Here is an 18400-nt window from a genome sequence, read left to right as displayed (position 1 = left end):
TATTATTAATGGTGCTGTGCACCACTGCTGCTTAAACTGACTGCGGTGACCACACACTTAATTCGGTCACCGAGTGCAACGAGCCTTACCCGGCGCAATTCTCGTGCCCAAGATATCCTGTCGGCGGCGCGTTACCAGTGCTACTGATAGCAGTTAGCCGAGCAGGTGCCGCGATATCCCAGTTCGAATTTCTCTGCTCCCCGCCGTGGAATGGTACGATCCCGTGGATGGAACTGACTGTGGACTGCATCAAGAATTTCTCTTCAGGCAGCGTATAAGGACTGATGAACAATGGAAGACGCTGTCGAATATTACGCTTTCGGGCGCATGTGGATTGTTGGGCCGACATGATGTCGCCTGGGATGACTTCTTTGGCGCAGATGATGATGCCAACATCGGTAAGTGTACAATGACGAAGAGTAGGCTCAGAACGAGAACTTTTGAACTGCCAAGAGTGTGATGACCACGGTGACAAGAATATAGACCTAACACCTGCTATTGTGGGCCTAATCCAGCTTGGTGGCAGCAATGGGATTGTTGAGAAACATATGACTGCGTTGGTTAGCTTGAAAAGCGCCGTAATAGGGTCAGTTTTTTAATAAGCAGACGCGCATAAGATACACTGTCCGCTTTGTATTCACGGCTGCAGCACGCGAAGTCTGCTTACTACGAACTTGGGATACAATGAACGCAGTCCGTGCAACCGTAAGTTTCCTTGTAAGTGTGCTCAGCTCTATTTACAACGTCACTCTATACGCTCGCACCATTTGTACTCCTATCTGGTCATTTAATTCCTCTTGGAGCTATCCTGTCTGTCTGTCTGTCTGTTGTTGCCAGGAAGAAAGAAAAGGAAAGTGCACAGGCCTGCTCACTGGCTCAATCCGAGCCACAATCGCTACCACGTGCAGAGAGTAGGAGAGTTGAAAGATGGGATAGAAAGACAGGATAGTAAAGACGCGCGGTATAATGACCCAGGCCAATCCCGGAGGCAGTGCAATACCGGGCCAACCGGTGGCGGAATCAAGCACTCCGCCACATTTCCAAAAATAATAATAATAATAATAATCGGTTTTTGGTGGATTGTAAATGGCGCAGTATCTGTCTCATATATCGTTGGACACCTCAACCGCGCCGTAAGGGAAGGGATAAAGGAGGGAGTGAAAGAAGAAAGGATAATAGGTTCCGTAGTGGAGGGCTCCGGAATAATTTCGACCACCTGGGGATCTTTAACGTGCACTGACATCGCACAGCACACGGGCGCCTTAGCATTTTTCCTCCATAAAAACGCAGCCGCCGCGGTCGGGTTCGAACCCGGGAACTCCGGATCAGTAGTCGAGCGCCCTAACCACTGAGACACCGCGGCGGGGCCCAATTGGGACCCGTATCAGATATTCTACGGAGTCTCCACACCCCTCATCGCGCGCTCGCACAAAACATTCGATGTCACCACTACGGGTGCCGGATTATACTGCCCTTTGCGCCAGGATTTTCTTTTCCACCGTCATTGAGGTATAGCCCGTCCAATGCTATGCGCTTTCGTGTTCATTGCTGCGCTTCCGTGCATTTTCTTTACTAGCCGCTCTCGCGTTTTGGCGCCCCTTCCACACGTTAATTGTAAATTTTATGCCAGCTGAGTGACTAGCGTCGCATCTGCCGTCCTAATATTTGTTTGTTTCCTACTCTACGTGCATCTCGTTGACTCTTGCCTACAGGATATGTTATTGTTCACTCAGTAAAGAGCACCCTTAAGGGGCGTTTTTCAGTCAACACGAGCCAATGTTTTCTATATTTGAGTGTCTACCGGTGGTCTCTTCAGCAGTTTGTTTCCTTTTCGTTACCCGCCGTTGTGACAGGGGGCATGTTTCAAGCGCTCTCGCTCCTATATTACTATGTCGTGACACAAGCTTGCAATTTCAGTGAAGAGCTCTAACCTTACACCAGTACTTCTCGTAGAATTTCCTTTCTGTGTTTATCTGTTTGGTTTTAGTTCCAACCGAATTATATTAGAAGGTCTATGGTGCAACGGTATCTGTACTGAGGAGGGCTAATAGGTTGCGGAACTATTGGACACGGTTCAGTTAGGTCAAAAGGCGAGTTAGCAGATGTTATAAAAAAAAAGTCGACGGCAAGAAAGCGTATTACAGACTACTCTTTATGAGCGTCACTGCCCAAAGTGCCGCCCTGCCAGCAGAAAAAAAAATCGTGAGCCCAACAGCGTAAAATGTTTTGCTTGTTTCGTCTAAAAACTGATTTTTTTTTATACTGTGGTCTTTTTTGCGCGTTGCTGTAGTAGTTTTCTGCACTATTTTTTTTAGTGCTGGCGCTGCTTCAAATGCAGCCCACTACTACAAAACAATTTGTTGTTAGTTCAAGTTTGTTGCCAAAAATACTACAAACGATCTGTTCTGACGATTGACATATTCTGTTGGGTTTTTCGGCATGGGTGTGTCTGCTTTGATTTTATATTTTAATTTTATTTCAGCGCATTAAAGATATGCCTGAAGAAGAGGTTGCCCAGCTGTATGAATGTCTCAAGGACAGAGCGAGCGTGGAAAACTGCTCTAAATCTCGAAATAGGCGGAGCAAGAGATCTCTTTGGAGCTTACAATGGATACTACAGCCTGTGGTGATTTGGGCAAAGGACATGTTTTTTGAACATGTGAGCGTGGTTCTACTTTTGCTATCAACAGCGTTTATGCCCAGTTACCGAAAGTCATGTCATGCTTTTGTGTAGTTTTGCGGCTTGCGGTCGAACTAGAGGAGTTGCATTAATTAGTGAACCCAAGAGTCCTAGTATAGTCTAACACGGCTTGAAGGTGATCAAATCAAGTGAAACTGCTCTAATAGAGTTATCTTTCAGAAGAAGGCTGCAGCGAATTCATGAGCATAGCTAGCTGAATGATTTTTCTAGCCTACTCCGTCTTGTTTGTTCCTGACTAAGTCACCGCCGTGTCAAGAAAAATTCGTTGGCCTGTTTTAACCAGAAAGCAACTGATGGCCGTAAATCGCCATAGACTGTGCGCGATGGGAAGGCGGAATGGTAGTGTGAACAATGGCCATATCACAAACAAAGAAAAGCGGGTGCACGCACCACTGGGAAGGATAGAAAGAAATTAGTAGCTTTAATCGGTTATAGAATGCATAGGTGCATGCAATGAATCATGATGACAAATGATACATGTTTTTCATTTTTTTTATTTTAGAGTGGTTCTGTCTGTCTTTTTTATTTATTTGTACGTACTACATGCTTTCTTGAACGCAAGCAGCACTGCTTGCAATGCAGCCATTGTATAAAAAACAGCGACAGTATAGCCACATAAAAAAAAGTTAGCAACAACAATTAAGTCAATAATGTCATGTAGTGGTGTCGGTAGTCCAACAGTTAGGAGGGCAGTCAAAGGGTTCCCAAAAGAAACTGTATTTGGCTGACCTGCGCCCAAAAAAGAACCGAACAACAAACGTAAACCGCAGTCGTCGAGGAACAGAACCACCGTCGGTCTCGCCCGCGCTCGTTTTAATGCTGGCTAAAAACCTTCGTGATGAAGCTCCAATAGCAGCAGTGCAGAAACAGTTGCGTGTTCCTGAAATTGTTCGAGATAAAACTGGTCGCATCCAACGTCGAAAAAATAATGATAAAACCGTGTGCTGGAGGATTTCAGCACGAACAAACAAAAGTACAAAGCTCGTGTTCAAATCTATACTGTTCAACAGAAGAAAAGAAACGCGAATCAACCAAGAGAATGAAACAAATGAAGCGCTCGAACGTGAATGAAAGAACTTCAGCGCGCCTTTGCTCTGCTGAATCGTATGCTCATGCAGAACTGCAGCCTCGAAATATCTTGCCCAATGCTATGGACAACGCAAATCAAGAATAACTAAGTGCTCCCACGCAATGCTACTTGAGTCCCAAAGCTCAGCGAGAGCAAGAGTGAACTTACCGTTTTCTTTCTATATCTGTGCCCGTTTCATAACTTCCTTACTGGCTTCCTTCAAAGGTATGGTCTTGCGACCCACTAATTTTAAAACGTACTGCTAGCGCGTCTATGCTAGCTACTGAAACACCTACATAGACGCTGAAAACAATATTTCTTATGCAGGCACTATCCTTACCACACTTTCGCGACTTAATGCTTCTCGTGAAGGTCAAATGATGCACTAGAAACGGAGCAGCAGAAACATGAGGGAGAAAGCTACTGAACTTTAACGTTAACTATCAGACAACTGTTTGTAGATAGGTGAATTTTTGCTTGAATACTATTGCCTTATTGCTGGCCAGAAGAGAAGGAAGACGGCATGAGAGAACATATAAAAGGAATAGGTACAAAATTTCAGACGCTACTATAATGGAAAGGAACATGTTTCGCGGTAAGGGAGTACTTTTCTGGAGAGAGGTGTTGGAGCTTTACCTTCTGGAGGAAAACACATATTTCATAAAAAAAATCGCTCACAAGAGAAGTCGGGGATACTATAGCCAAGAGATACGAAAGAACTGAATAGCATCGAGCCTCAGCGTACTCAAAGAAATCGAGGTAATTATGCGCAGAAAATTTGATGTAGAGGGCAAACAGCACCAATTACAAAAAGCCCCAGGTATCAACTGCACGCTACGCATGTCTATGCTTTTATTCTTTTGTCGCAGATAGCGGAGCATATCAAGCAAAAACAAGGAAAGCACACCTGCTACGAAGGCATATCCTGCTTCCACCCAGTGAACAGAACGGGAGTGGAGATTGGTGGGCCACAACATCCTGAGAAAATTGGGACGAGGATTAAATTCTTTCACAACCGAACGAGTAAAGGCGTTTACGTAAGCCACACGAACTGGACCGAATATTACAACTATTCTAACGTCGACGTCGGAAAACCACTTTTTTGTCTCACGCACGGATTCACTCGCGATCGCAACATGACCTGGATGTACGTTCTGAAGGATGCGTTGTTTGAGAAGGTGAGGTGTGCTTTCGCAATATTTTATGTCTTCGAATCATTTACTCAGATGCAATGTTGGGGCAAAGTTGTTAATATGCAATACGCGTGATAAATTCCGTGAATTATCTTTTGCTAGATTCGTACAAACAGCGCATTGCGGAAAAAGACACTAGCATTGGTTGTGACTTTGACACACAGCATTCGCTTTGCAGCTCCGGGCTTTTTTGCTGATCATGTCGTTTGACACGACGACTACAGAAAAGATGCCGCAAACAGTCATGATCAAATAGTGTTCATCGACTGTGCACCACGAAGCCCAAAAACAACGCTTATGATTCAACGATCGCAAACAAATCTCAGCGGCAGATTTCAGCGGATCGCTTTCCGTGCACACACTTTAAAAACTGGATGGTTGGTTTATGGTGGCTTAACGTCCCAGAGCGACTCAGGCTATGAGGAACGCCGTGGTGGAGGGCTCCGGAATAATTTCTACCACCTGGGGATCTTTAACGTGCACTGACATCGCACAGCACACTGGCGCCTTTTGCGCTTCGCCTCCATCGAAATGCGACAGCCGCGGCCGGGATCAAACCCGCGGCTTTCGGTTCAGCAGCCGAGCGCCATAACCAACGCGGCGACCGACATTTCAAAAGGGGAAATGAAGCACGGACAGTAACCGAGTTCAGGGAGGCCAGCACTGTGACAGGTATCTCCTTGAAGATCGTAGGCAAGTTCGTTGCATGAGCACAAAAACAGAGGGGAAAGAGTGCGTCCACTATTTCTGCTCCATAAGCTTGTAGCGCTATCTCCGCAAAGTAGCACATACATCGATAAAGTTCTTCCGCTTTGAAAACTAGCATCATTTTCGTACACTCTAGTTCCGACATCTTGAAATAAGCGTTTAGTACACATCACCTGACTCTTTCCAACTATTGAAGATCCGCTCACGTGTGTCCCCGCCCTTTACCGCCGACGCCTTGTCAAATTTCTACGCATACTGACCACATGAGCAGCTGTTGGAGTCGCTGGCTTTTCATTGATTACACGGATCGCTTCGACGAACGGTGCGTGGAAGTAGAATCGAGGTCATCCTATTTTCTGGTGGACACAAAAAGCATGTCGGCGCGTCGCAGAGACGATCCGGAGTTCCCGGGTTCGAACCCGACCGCGGCGGCTACATTTCGATGCAGGCGAAACGCTAAGGCGCCCTTGCGCTGTGCGATGTCAGTGCACGTTAAAGATCCCCAGGTGGTCGAAATTATTCCGGAACCCTCCACTACGGCATCTCTTTCTTCCTTTCTTCTTTCACTCCCTCTTTCATCCCTTTCCTTCCGGCGCGGTTCAGGTGTCCGCCGAGATGTGAGACAGATACTGCGCCATTTCCTTTCCTAAAAAAAAACATTTTTTTTTCGCAGAGAACCTCTCTGTGCACCACTGCAAGAACTGCGCCCACTGCGCGACGGTACACGCTCCTTGCGTCTACGCTTGAAGTCATCGCCAAGCGAACTGATGTCGATGAATTTTTTCCATCGAAAAAAAATGTGGGTGCAGTAGAGTGACATCATGGACGTCTAGACCGCCGTGGTCTAGACGTCCAATGCATATGTGTGATAGTCTAGACCACCGTGGTCTAGACTATCACGCATATGCATTGCGTACGGGACTTTCTGTGAGCAAATAGGGTTAGTATTATGGTATAAACGAAATAAACCGGGACGGCGCTTAACTTACCTCTAAAAGTACAATGCGATTCCTTTAGAAATTCCTCCCGCGGAAGTACTCGTCTTGTAGAGATTCAAAGATCGCGAGGAGCTCTCATGCCGAGGCAGTGGTGCAGCGGTTATGCAATGCGGCACTACATCGGCAGGTGGCAGGTGGAAGGCCACAGCCTTCTGTGGGACTTATGAGTCCCAGATTGCGCTTACCGAGCTCCCGTAAGGCTAATTTTGCACTGATAAATTTCGGGGGGCTGTCTATCATTCGCCAATGCACCGTGCCATGGTGGGCAGAAGGAGGAGTAGAGAAAGTGGGCAGGAGCAGCCGCGGTGGCCTAGTGGTTATGGTGCTCGGCTGCTGACCCGAAAGACGCGGGTTCGATCCTGGCCGTGGTGGTCGCATTTAGATGGAGCCGAAATGCTTTACTGTGTGACGTCAGTGCACACTAAAGAACTTCAGGTTGTCGAAATTTCCGCAGCCCTTCACTATGGCGTCCCCCATAGCCCGAGTCTTCTTAGGACGTTAAACCCCTATAAATCATAATCAGTGAGCAGGTGGCAATTGCAATGAATTTATTTGAATTATTTTCATTGGCAGCTGCCACGGGTGGCAGACTGCCTGCCATTCGGTGGGCAGGTGTGCCACCTGCTTTTTTGTGATGCGGACGGACGCCGGCTGTTTCTCGAGAATGGGATCTCTTATGCACTCGCGTCAATATTGCTCACGTTCACATTTCGTTGTTCATTTTCATTCGCATTTACATTTCATTTCATTCATAAATTGTTGACATATGTCGCAATTAATATAGCGTTCCAAGGCATGTAACCCAAAAATAAGTGCATCCACGATTTCTGTATGCTCGCAATATTTGTACGCACGTTCTAAGCCTATTCAAAGCAGGCACTATTTAGCGCTGAAAAAAGAATATCTTATGTTTAGATTGAAACTAATATTGCGTTAATTGGATTTAATTGAGCGACACGCGCATATTTATAACAGAAAAATGTTGAGCGTTACATTGGTGCACGCCGCGTCGCTTACCTTGTGTTCTTGCTTCAGCGCAGTGCGTGCTTGGAGCAGTGTAGGGATTTTCCAAAATCGCCAAGATTATCTACTATGCGGTATTTTCTTTTAAAGGAAATGTAGCCGAAGCTAGAGAGCCGTAGCTCACCTGCTTCTACTGCGGAACGAATTTAGTGCCCGGCTTCAGTTATTAATTTTCCATGAAAACTTAGTGCTTGCCGGTATTTGTTATTTAAGTCGCATCCCTAACTTAGCTGCGCATTTGATACTTCAGAAAGCCACGGAAGAAATATCTGTTACTTTGATGTCAACAGTTTGGGAGAACGAGATGCTTTCATAGATGGCGCCAGTTGCCACAGAGACGGAGTGAAGCAACCTCGCAAAGAGCAACGTACGGGGAGGCCAACTACTGGTGGGGTGATATACTTGCAGGCAATCCGCTCCGTACGCCCTCTACGATGATAGCTCGAGCAACGACGCAGTTGCTCCAGGGAATGCCAGTTGCAGTTTCAGGGGTAATCAAATGACATGAAAGGTTATCGGGACTTCCCGAGTTCTGTGTAGTACCTGTCCCTTGGAAGTATGTCTTTGACACAAGATGGGGTGACCGCAGGCGACTGTGACGTTCTTGCCAGATGTTCAGTTTTGTTGACCTCACCATACGTTGCTTAATTGGCATCTAGACAGGCACGCAGTAGAAAATTTTAGGGTGAAAAAGAACAGAAAAGTTTCGCTTAGACTAAAATCTACAGCTATTTTAAAGCCACACATGCTGCAGCGTTAGTCCGACGCCTTCGACAATGTCTGCAACGTCTTTTTGCAAGTGCGTGGAACACTTTAAAGCAGTTTGGACCTAGTTAATGAAGAAAAAAAACGGTCGACGACGTCTTTCATTATTTGACTGAGCACTGACTGAAAACGGGCGTAAGCAATTTAAGCAGGAATTGCTTACATCAACTTTTTTGTACACTGTTATGGAAATATTAAAAAAAAAGAAATCTAAGCGTTGTAGAGCACTTTCTGGGTCAGTGCTCATATTAGGTGCGGCGCACTCAAAGATAATATGACCGGTTCATTCCGCTCTGCCTCCTTATATTATTAAATTATGGCGGTATCATAGAGGGGGCCCATGTTCTGCCATGGCTGCTGAACAAGCAGCTATGAGAGAACTTTTTTCTAGACAGCTAAAACTAACCGAAATTACAAGCCAACTGGTGTATGTGTTTTGATGAAACAGATTCCAATTTACATGAACTTGTATCTTCCATCACAGGTGAACTGCAACGTAATAATCGTTGAATGGATTGAGGGAGCCATGTTTCCTAACTACGCGGCGGCGGCAGCGAACACTCCTTTGCCGGGGGTTCTCCTGTCCTTGTTGCTTCACGAGATGATGCAGTCATCAAACTGCAGTCTGCTGCCAGCAGATGTCCACATTATAGGGTTCAGCCTCGGTGCACATGTCGCAGGATTTTGTGGCCGACATTTTAATTCCACTTATGGGTTCTTGCTTGGACGCATAACAGGTACATATTCCAAATAGAAGAAAAAAATAGTTGCGCTATCCCTAAGCTGCGACTAAAAAGGTAGACATCTTAGTGAAACTCTAATGACGTTATCCTTTCTTCTAGTGCACAGTGTCTGGACTATAGAAGCTAAAAGTTGAAATATAGCTTATTGCGGTCGATCTGCAGCTGCGGACTGTGCAGTAAATTTTTTTTTTACTATGTCGTCAAATATGGGATGAAAATCCCTACGCTTGATCTATTACGCGGTTCTGTGATACTTGCGCTGTGCGTGCGCCTACATGTTTAGGGATGGGTTGCATACCTGGCTTCTGTGGGTTGTGTACCGGTGGCAAAAAATGTAGTGAAAAAGAATTTTTTTCAGGCGCAATTCAGCCGTGCGGAGGGTGCGTACTGTGTCCCGGAAATTATGGTAGTCTACGGTTTTGCCAGGGTGTTTCATAGGAGCATAGCCTCTGAGCGGATCCATCCTCAAAATATGAACGTTTTAAAAGCGATCGTGCTTCGTTCATTGCTATATGCTCACTTTTTATTTTATCTATTTTGTTACCATATAAACAGGTAGGCTGGTTCGCGTCTAAATTTCAAACTGTATTTCAATGCTTTCCAAAACACAGGAAAAAAAAATCTGCTTATAATGCATTAATAATCTTCAAACGATAGTTTAGAAGTCTCAGAAAGTTTACAAACCTTTTCGGTAGCTTGATATTAAAAAAAAATGACGCTACCAAGATCTAGATTCCCTGAGTTCTTACTAGGTGTGAACAGACATGCGTTCGTGATCGCAGTAAGACGAGAAGGCCACTCTGTAAATGTTGTTACTCTTGGTGTTTATTTTCTTAAGACTCGCTTGAGTTTAACGATTACTGAGGAAAAAATGAAGTTTACCTGTATCGATACAATAGCACGTTTAAATTGCAAAGATACTGCTTGCACTGGAAAAGAGGCTCTAATGAGCTGGAAAATGTAGAGAAAAATACATACAGGTATTGCCATAACTGGCCACTTTCACAAATGAAGCGATTGCGTCCCGGCCGCTTTCTTTCGCCAATCTCTTAAGCAGGCTACAGCTCCATTCATTCCCAAGCGTTTGTCATGAGCCCTTTTCGGTTTTTATGGTACGAGGTTGAAGCGAGTGCAGTGACAAAAAGAAGTTTAATGTTGGATTATAATTTTATCACCCTTAAATGCGTCTTTATGTGCCGGTCATACCTGGATATGTAGACAAAGAGTTAAAATTAATTTTAATTACTGAGAAAAGTTGTATGCAGTTGAGAAAACATGCTGGGCGCTGCAGTACATACTAGCAGTTAAAAAGAGTGCTTGGCTTCGGCCGGACGCACTGCCTTCCTTCTGCAAGCAATTAGAGGTAGAAGGCAACTCAAGTGCAGTATTATTATACATAAGTTTAAAGTGCAAAGAAACTGTGGAAAATAATTGGGTACCCTTATGGAAATATTGAAAGTACTCGTCCTTCCTTTCGTTCTGTAGGAAAATTTTTCTTTTGAAGGGAAAGCTTCACTGCGCTATGTAAAGTTGAATTCGCCGTGCGTTGCCGGTTGACCTTCAAGTGAGCCAGACGTCAAGTGTGGCCATAGGCCTTACCATATGTGGTCCAACGTGGTGTCGCTCCACTAGACCTTTGACCTTTCGATTCGCCGGTGGAGGGCGGCAGAATAGGCCGCAGCGTTCACTGGGTGACCAACCACTCGCGGCGATCTACCATTAATTTAACTGCCACCTGCGAAGGTGGCAGGATGGACGCGCTTCCTATCCAGTGTGCGGAACGCACTCAACGTTACAGATGCCAAGCCGCGTCTAGTTGCCCGATACGCCACAGCTTTCGCTCTCTAGTCAGGTTCCTCAGTAGTTAAAGCGCAGGTAATTTTAAAGCTTGTTCGTCGCTGGCATCGAGCAGTTAAGACTGCAATATAAAACCAATGAAGAATGTTTTTCACGATAGCAAAAACGATATAGCAAAAGAATGCTTACCCGCAGCGGTGGCTCAGTGGTTAGAGCGCTCGGCTACTGATCCGGAGTTCCCGGGTTCGAACCCGACCGCGGCGGCAGCGTTTCGATGGAGGCGAAACGCTAAGGCGCCCTTGTGCTGTGCGATGTCAGTGCACGTTAAAGATCCCCAGGTGATCGAAATTATTCCGGAGCCCTCCACTACGGCACCTCTTTCTTCCTTTCTTCTTTCACTCATTCCCCTTTATTCCTTCTCTTATGGCGTGGTTCAGGTGTCCGCTGATATGTGAGACAGATACGGCGCTATTTACTTTCCCCAAAAATAAATTTTCATAAGAATGCAAGCTTCCCGAGAGGACGTCTGCGGATATATTGATTTTTATAGCGGAATCTCACGGTATTTTCAAAACATTGCATGTATAAGAAACTTACTGTAAAAAATGCACTTCTCTAGGAATTCAGGGTATGAAAGTGCGACAGTTTGGTGCCTGGAGCGTGCAGAATTAGCAGACTACATATTCGTAACGTAGGCGACGTTGTGAATATGTGCTTTAAAAAAGTTGCTGAGGTATATCAACGTATTATGACAACTTTTCACAATGAAGAATGTGAGTCGTCGTAGTTATAGGCGTGTCTGCCGATTGGAGGCTTCTAAGTTTTTAAACTCTTATTGTCCAGCCGTCTTCAAAGGGAAGTTCACCCCTAAGAGGACAAAAAGAGGCGTTCTTTAGGAGTAGTGGCAAAATACAACAAAATAATGACAGCCTTATATTAGGATGGACCATCAATTCTAGCCTTCTACCATGCCATCTCAACGCTGCACTTTACTGCAATTCGTAAACGTCGATTAGGAACACTGGCCATTAGAAATACTGCAGGCGCACAGAAGCAGATTTAGAATAGCTGCCTCAAAGCGGTGAGGTGCCTATGCGTGAGATTGTCTTAATATAATGGCGAATGCTGGTGTCCTAAATTTCGCTTGGTTATGTTTTCTAGTGGTGCTTTATGTCTCCTTTTTCCTGTTTAAGTGTGTTAATAATAATAATAATTGGTTTTGGGGGAAAGGGAATGGCGCAGTATCTGTCTCATGTATATCGTTGGACACCTGAACCGCGCCATAAGGGAAGCGATAAAGGAGGGAGTGAAAGAAGAAAGGAAGCAAGGGGCGCCGTAGTGGAGGGCTCCTCCGAAATAATTTCGACCACCTGGGGATCTTTAACGTGCACTAACATCGCACAGCACACGGGCGCCTTAGCGTTTTTCCCCCATAAAAACTCAGCCGCCACGTTCGGGTTCGAACCCGGGAACTCCGGATCAGTAGTCGAGCGCCCTAACCACTGAGCCACCGCGGCGGGGCTAATTGTGTTACGTTCATCATAAGAATGGTGTCCCAGTCCAGGATACGAAAGGCAGGTGAAGGTTCTTTTAACTGGGGTAGAGGTGCGGGAAAGTTGGTTCTGCTCATGTTGAAACAGCGCAAAGGACGTGCACAGTGGCAACAGTGCATGGACACACATAGCGCTGGTAAGCATGCGTATTATCCACTAGCATATAACAGTGTCGTTATGGAAACTGACTTTACATTTCTATGTTACACTTGAACAAAACGAGATAAATGTCCGGTCGGCTCAAATGGTGAAAACGCCCTAGTTATCGAATCTACAATTAGGACAAATTGTTTCCTTACTAAAATGGTCGGTTATGCAGTGCTGCGTGCACGTTAAAACAAAGCGAACCCGATGCCGAAAAAAGAAACGGCAGCCTATGCCGAGGTAGTTGGGTGCGGTCATATGCTGGCCTGTTACATGGAATGGAGCCGGGGAGCTTTCTGAGGGTGAGCACGCCGTGGGTATCAGCTTGGGTATTTGAACACATACGCTGACCAGCGATATCAGTGCAGTTTACATACATCTTTTGACTGAAAACAAAACATTATTTTTCAGTTAAGAGCAGTTACTACTTAAATTATTTTATGCTTTACCGATACCAAGTCGCAAGTTAACGAACGTAGGCCATTATTTAAAGCTATAGTCGCTTGCTGCTTCTTAACAAAAGAAAGACGTGGAAGAAAAGATTGATACTTATACATATTTTCTCATTTCGCTGTGAGCATAATTTGCACACAAAAACAACGAAGCGTTGTAGCAGCATATAGTAATTAGTAGTAGCATTTAGTAGTAGAATGTAATAGTAACCGCATATAGTAAGCGATGTAACAGCATTAATCAGGCTGAAGGCATGGTGTAGCTTTCTGATGTTTTTCGAAAAGAAGGATTGTTGTTTAAACGATGAGATCTTTAATTTTTTTCGATGATTAAAAACAGCAGTGCATATATTGTTATGAAAACAAAAAAAAACTGCCCAGCTGACACCTGCGCATGCTCTTTGAATAGAACCTGATAACCGTGGGCCAGTTTCCTGGACAGAAAGTGTGCCTCCAGGGACCATTTTAACAAGACGCCTATGATGAAAACAAACGAATAAATGACCTTTTTTTTAGGTTTGGACCCTGCTGGACCTTTGTTTGAAAATTCAAATGTATCGTTATCGAGAACGGACGCCGAATTCGTTGATGTCATTCATACAAACGCAGGGAAGCTAGAACGATCTAAACTTGGCCTAAACGAATCTATTGGACACGTTGACTTTTACCCGAATGGCGGATCAGACCAGGAGGTGTGTAAATCAGGTAATCAAGCGTAAACTTTCCATTTACGATGCCAGCATACGTCACTCATAAAACAGGAATTGAAAAAGTGCGCTCTCTGTGAATGTGCCGGCTGCTCCAGAAGAAGCAGTCTTATGTTCACCTTCACGTTCCCCTTCCTCTTCGCATGTGCTTTGCCGCACTTGTGCTCTCAGCACTGCACTCTTATTATGCTTTTCCTGCTGCTTCTCCGCTCCTGTGATAATCGATACGTGATTACGTTAACGGAGACGACAACGACGCAAAACCAGAGACCCTGCTTGTCACACTATGAACTGGAAAGGTCCCGGGGCCTTGTGTTGTAAACGCCACTCGATTCTTGGTTCCAGCCTATTCTGTGCGTGTATCCTTGTTCTAGAGGTCTTGCAAGTTGGCCACCGACAGTTATGTGAAAAGTCTGTTCACACATTTAATGAAAGGGCGAGGTCTAGTGGGATCTCACGAGTGCTTAGTTTTGCTAATACCCGCTGCAGTATAAGACGAAGAGAAAACGAGTGTAAGATGCCTCTGGAACCGTGCTGACCATAGTTTTTAACGTTTTCTAGCCTTGTTCTATTTCTTTTGACATTAAGACGGTAGAAAGTGATAATCATGTCCGACATTCTTAGACAAAAATTTTGAATGTTGGAAAATTGTAAGGTACAGTTATAGAAATATTGAAGGTAATGGTCCGTTCTTCCGATGTACAGAAAACCTTGCTTTTAAAGGTTTTCCATCGCTCGCATCGCGCAGTTAAGACTGGCATAAAAAAAATCAATGGGAAATGCTTTTGGGGAAAGCAAAAGCATTAATAAAAAAAATGCAAGCCTGTCGACGGGAGATCTGCAGATATAGTGATTGTTATAGTGAAAACTCGCCATATATGAGAAATCGTGTTAACAAACGCCTTCCCGTTGAAAAATACTGTTGACCATAATTGATGGGTATATGCGTTTCATAAATTTGACGAAGGCCCAAAAAAAGACAATCGTTCCCCTCAGTGCGGCGTACACTAGATTATTTGCGGTACTAACGTTGTTCGCGTGCGGTAGAATTTGTTCACAAAGCTGAAGTAAAAATTGTTGCTTCGTGCCAATGTTCTTTTTTTCCTTATCTAGCCAGTCTTATGGACATCGCTTGCAATCACAACTTCGCTCAAGCCCTTTTCATCGAATCGGTAACCAGTCGTGATTGTTCATTCACATCGTACTACTGTAAGGACGGCTGGGAAGGATACGAAAAGTGCAAGAATGAGACAAACACCTCGTATGTAGGAGAAATGGGCTATCACAGTATTGAGAAAGAAGGAAGAGGAAACCAGTACTTAAAAACAAATAATCACTCACCGTACTGCATTCTTGAAGGTAAGAAGGGACACCGCAAAATCTTTAAACTTGTTTATCTGAGGCACAGTGACTGGCACCGGGCGCTGAATGGTACCGGGCGTGGTAGCCCCACGTGTAATACCCTGTCCCGCCGTAATCTTGATGCAGCACTGCGCATTGGAAGTCGCCCTGTGCCATACAAGATATATTTGAGGAAGCCATCACATTAAAAGCCTACACAGTGAGAATAATACCACATGAAGGTGTATTTAGAAAGTGAACGTAAACAAAGTAGAAAACACAGTTACGGGGGCCAAACAGCTTGAGCCAAGCAGCGCCCAGCTCAAGGACCGTTATTCATGGTCGCGGCACAACCCTCCTGCTGGAAAACCGCCTTCCTGCTGATAGACAAGTTTCGCAGCATGAATAAAACACACAGAGAAGACAAGGAACAAACAAGACAGGACTGTGCTGCACTTCCAACTGATTTTATTTGAAAAAGCTCGCCGTTTAAATACATTCAGTTATCATGAGGTGAAACCTAATCACAATCATCCAATAAAGCCATTTCATTCTCCAGCAATGACAGTGAAGGCGTGCTGACGCAATTGTCACCGGCTTTCCTAACAAAGCCGGTGACAATTGCGTTTTGTTCATGCTGCGAAACTTGTCTCCATTATGAACAGCAACCAACTAGCCCAAGCCACCATGTTACTTCCTGCTGCTAGGCCGGGAGCAAGGCTTGAGCAACGACAGTCAAGGTAGAATGGACGACGCGGGAAAATCGTGCGAGGCAGTTTACGGCCACGTCGACCACCTTACAGAGGTGTTGAGAGCCAGTGTATGGGGTAGTAGTTTTTCAATGCCTGTGTTGACGGTGTGGTCGAGCCGGCAGTATTCTCGCAAAAAAAAAAAATACACGAACGTAACGTAAAGTAGACCCATGTCTTAAACGCTGTGATGGGCTAAGACGCTCAATTGGCAGGAAAACTAAATGGTCACGAAATCCGGCTAAACTTTTATTACTACAAACCTGTTTGAGCGGTAACGGTTTACTCCGCTCGCGAATGGTAAGAATTACAGACCGCTACTGTTCCATTCGTCATTTTCTTGCTGCAACGTCAAGTTCCTCTGCAATAAATGTGTAAGGTGGGTGAGACTTTGGAAGGAGGAACATAGGAGGAATATTTTTTAGCAATTGTATAGTCAATGGCACAGCAATCAAGAAGTGGAGACTGCGGTGTGTCCTCTTGGTGTACTTCGCTGGGCAAATCTTTTATCACTTTAACGGTGTTTGTCAAGTGACCATACATTTATCACTTGTTATTAACGTAGAGTTTGTTGTAAGGAAGCTGGAACTTGGGTGACTGAGGCAGGCTTTTGGCGAAATCAGTACGTTGCTGGCGGGCGTTACGCGTTGCGTTTCACACTGTTAATGTGTAGATTAATAACATGAAAGCTAGAACAGTGAAGAAATTGAGAGAAGAGAAAACCAATGAGCGTGTGAAAACATGTTTTTTAGAAATGGAAACCAGTGTTCTACATGTCAATCTTGCAGACAACAAATACAAGCGTGTTTTTATTGCCGGGTACAACATTTGAAAAACATTCCTTGGGTGTCGAAGCATACCGTCGCAATCCTAGTTACCGCGCACCTTATACCCGTGCTGCTGCTGCACCTCCCTCAGCTCAGCACAGGGTGCACCTCGCGTCTTTTAGCGAGACCACTCTCATTCAGTTATTAAAACACAAAGCGCGCTCTTTTTTCATCAAGAAGGAAACGTAGCAAACATTTAGGTGCACATATGGTTCGAGTCAGGAATGCGGCAATAATTTGCAAAAAAAAAACATTTTCCAACTGTATTTGCCAATTTTGCGCGTAATATTTTTACCACAAAAATAAACACCTTGTTTTTTCCAGCAGTTCAAAACAAATCAAGACGGTTCAATTCTGTCAAGCTGTGAATATTTACTGCTGCTACTGCCTCCATTGTAACATACGCTGTGCACTTAAATAAAAATATTTGTTCGCCAAGCGAATTTTTTCACAGCATCCTCCTTGGCTATTAAACATTTACTTAATCGTTGGAGGAAATCCTCAGCACCAAACACAATTGGACATTTAAGGGTTGGCTGAAAATAGAAAGAAAGTTCAAGAACTTAACGAGCGTTTCTTATTAGAGTGTTTACAGTTGTTAAACTTTATATATTGTTAATTACCGCGTTATTGAACTGGTAGTTATTTTCTACGACTATTGTCAGCACAAAAAGGTGATCCCGCTATACTCACGTATACAGTATTTACTACTGATTAAAAGGGCTAGTGACGAAGGGTGAAATTGCGGCCTTCTAAGTATGATCAATACGAGAAGGAATGAGATGAAAGTAATGAGTACACTTCGCAAATTTGAATTAATGAAAATTGCTTTTTAAAATGACAGACGGGATATATGAAGGCGAGAAAGTCGAGATGATAAATTGAGGCTACATTTCATGAGTGACGTACTCGCAGTTGATGCCATGGTTAGAGTGTTAAACGAACTTATTTATTTTGCACTGTCTTAACGGTCGTGATACTTTGAGAAAGACCGTAAAACAGACGCACAGCTTTTCAGTTTGGGACGAACTAATGTTCTCTATTATCAAATGATACAGCTTCCAAAGGTATCAGAAACGGAGACAAAGAAGACAACAACGAAGACAGCGATGTGGACGACTCAGGCAGCAACAATGACAAGTAGATATCAAGAAAAAGGCACTTTTTTTAAAGTAGTTTTTCATCTGCCTCCTCCCATCATCATCGTCCCACATCGTGACCTTCTTTTATCTCCTCTTCCCGTCCCCCAGAGTAGAGTAGCAGGCCAGATATTTATTTTTCAGGCCAACCTCTCTGCCTTTCCTATCAATAAACCCTCTCTCTCTCTCTCTCTAGATATCAAGAATTGAGAGTAAGGTTTGAATGGAGGATCAAATAAATGTGCTTCAGAACCAGAGAGCCTCCTGAGTCTTTTAACGTGGATTAGTAACTTGACGGATGAAATTGTGCTAGCAAAGTTACGCCGGATGCATTAGAACTTGCGCAGAAGGTTATTAATTGTTGCGATTACAACAATGTTAGCGTCACATAATTACCTAGAAAACATTCTAGTGTTGCGACTCTAATTATCGTACACAGTGGCCCTGCAGAAAGCAGATTCTACTCGAGTGTAACGGGCAGCAGGAACCGG

The 18400-nt window shown here is 44.4% G+C and overlaps 1 protein-coding gene across 1 annotated transcript; it reads left to right on the top strand.

Annotated features, from left to right (window-relative positions):
* The first annotated feature begins 347 nt into the window (after positions 1-347).
* LOC144134458 (pancreatic lipase-related protein 2-like) lies at positions 348-17914 on the top strand. The gene is made up of 6 exons (XM_077667371.1): positions 348-398; positions 2483-2659; positions 4640-4948; positions 8942-9194; positions 13663-13851; positions 17829-17914. The coding sequence occupies exons 1-6, from the start codon at positions 348-350 to the stop codon at positions 17912-17914; spliced, it is 1065 nt and encodes a 354-aa protein (XP_077523497.1).
* The last annotated feature ends 486 nt before the right edge of the window (positions 17915-18400 follow it).

Source organism: Amblyomma americanum, chromosome 5 (assembly GCF_052857255.1).
Source record: "Amblyomma americanum isolate KBUSLIRL-KWMA chromosome 5, ASM5285725v1, whole genome shotgun sequence".
NCBI classification, from domain to species: domain Eukaryota; kingdom Metazoa; phylum Arthropoda; class Arachnida; order Ixodida; family Ixodidae; genus Amblyomma; species Amblyomma americanum.
Note: the sequence above shows the minus strand (reverse complement) of the source record. Positions and strands in the feature narration are given on the sequence as shown.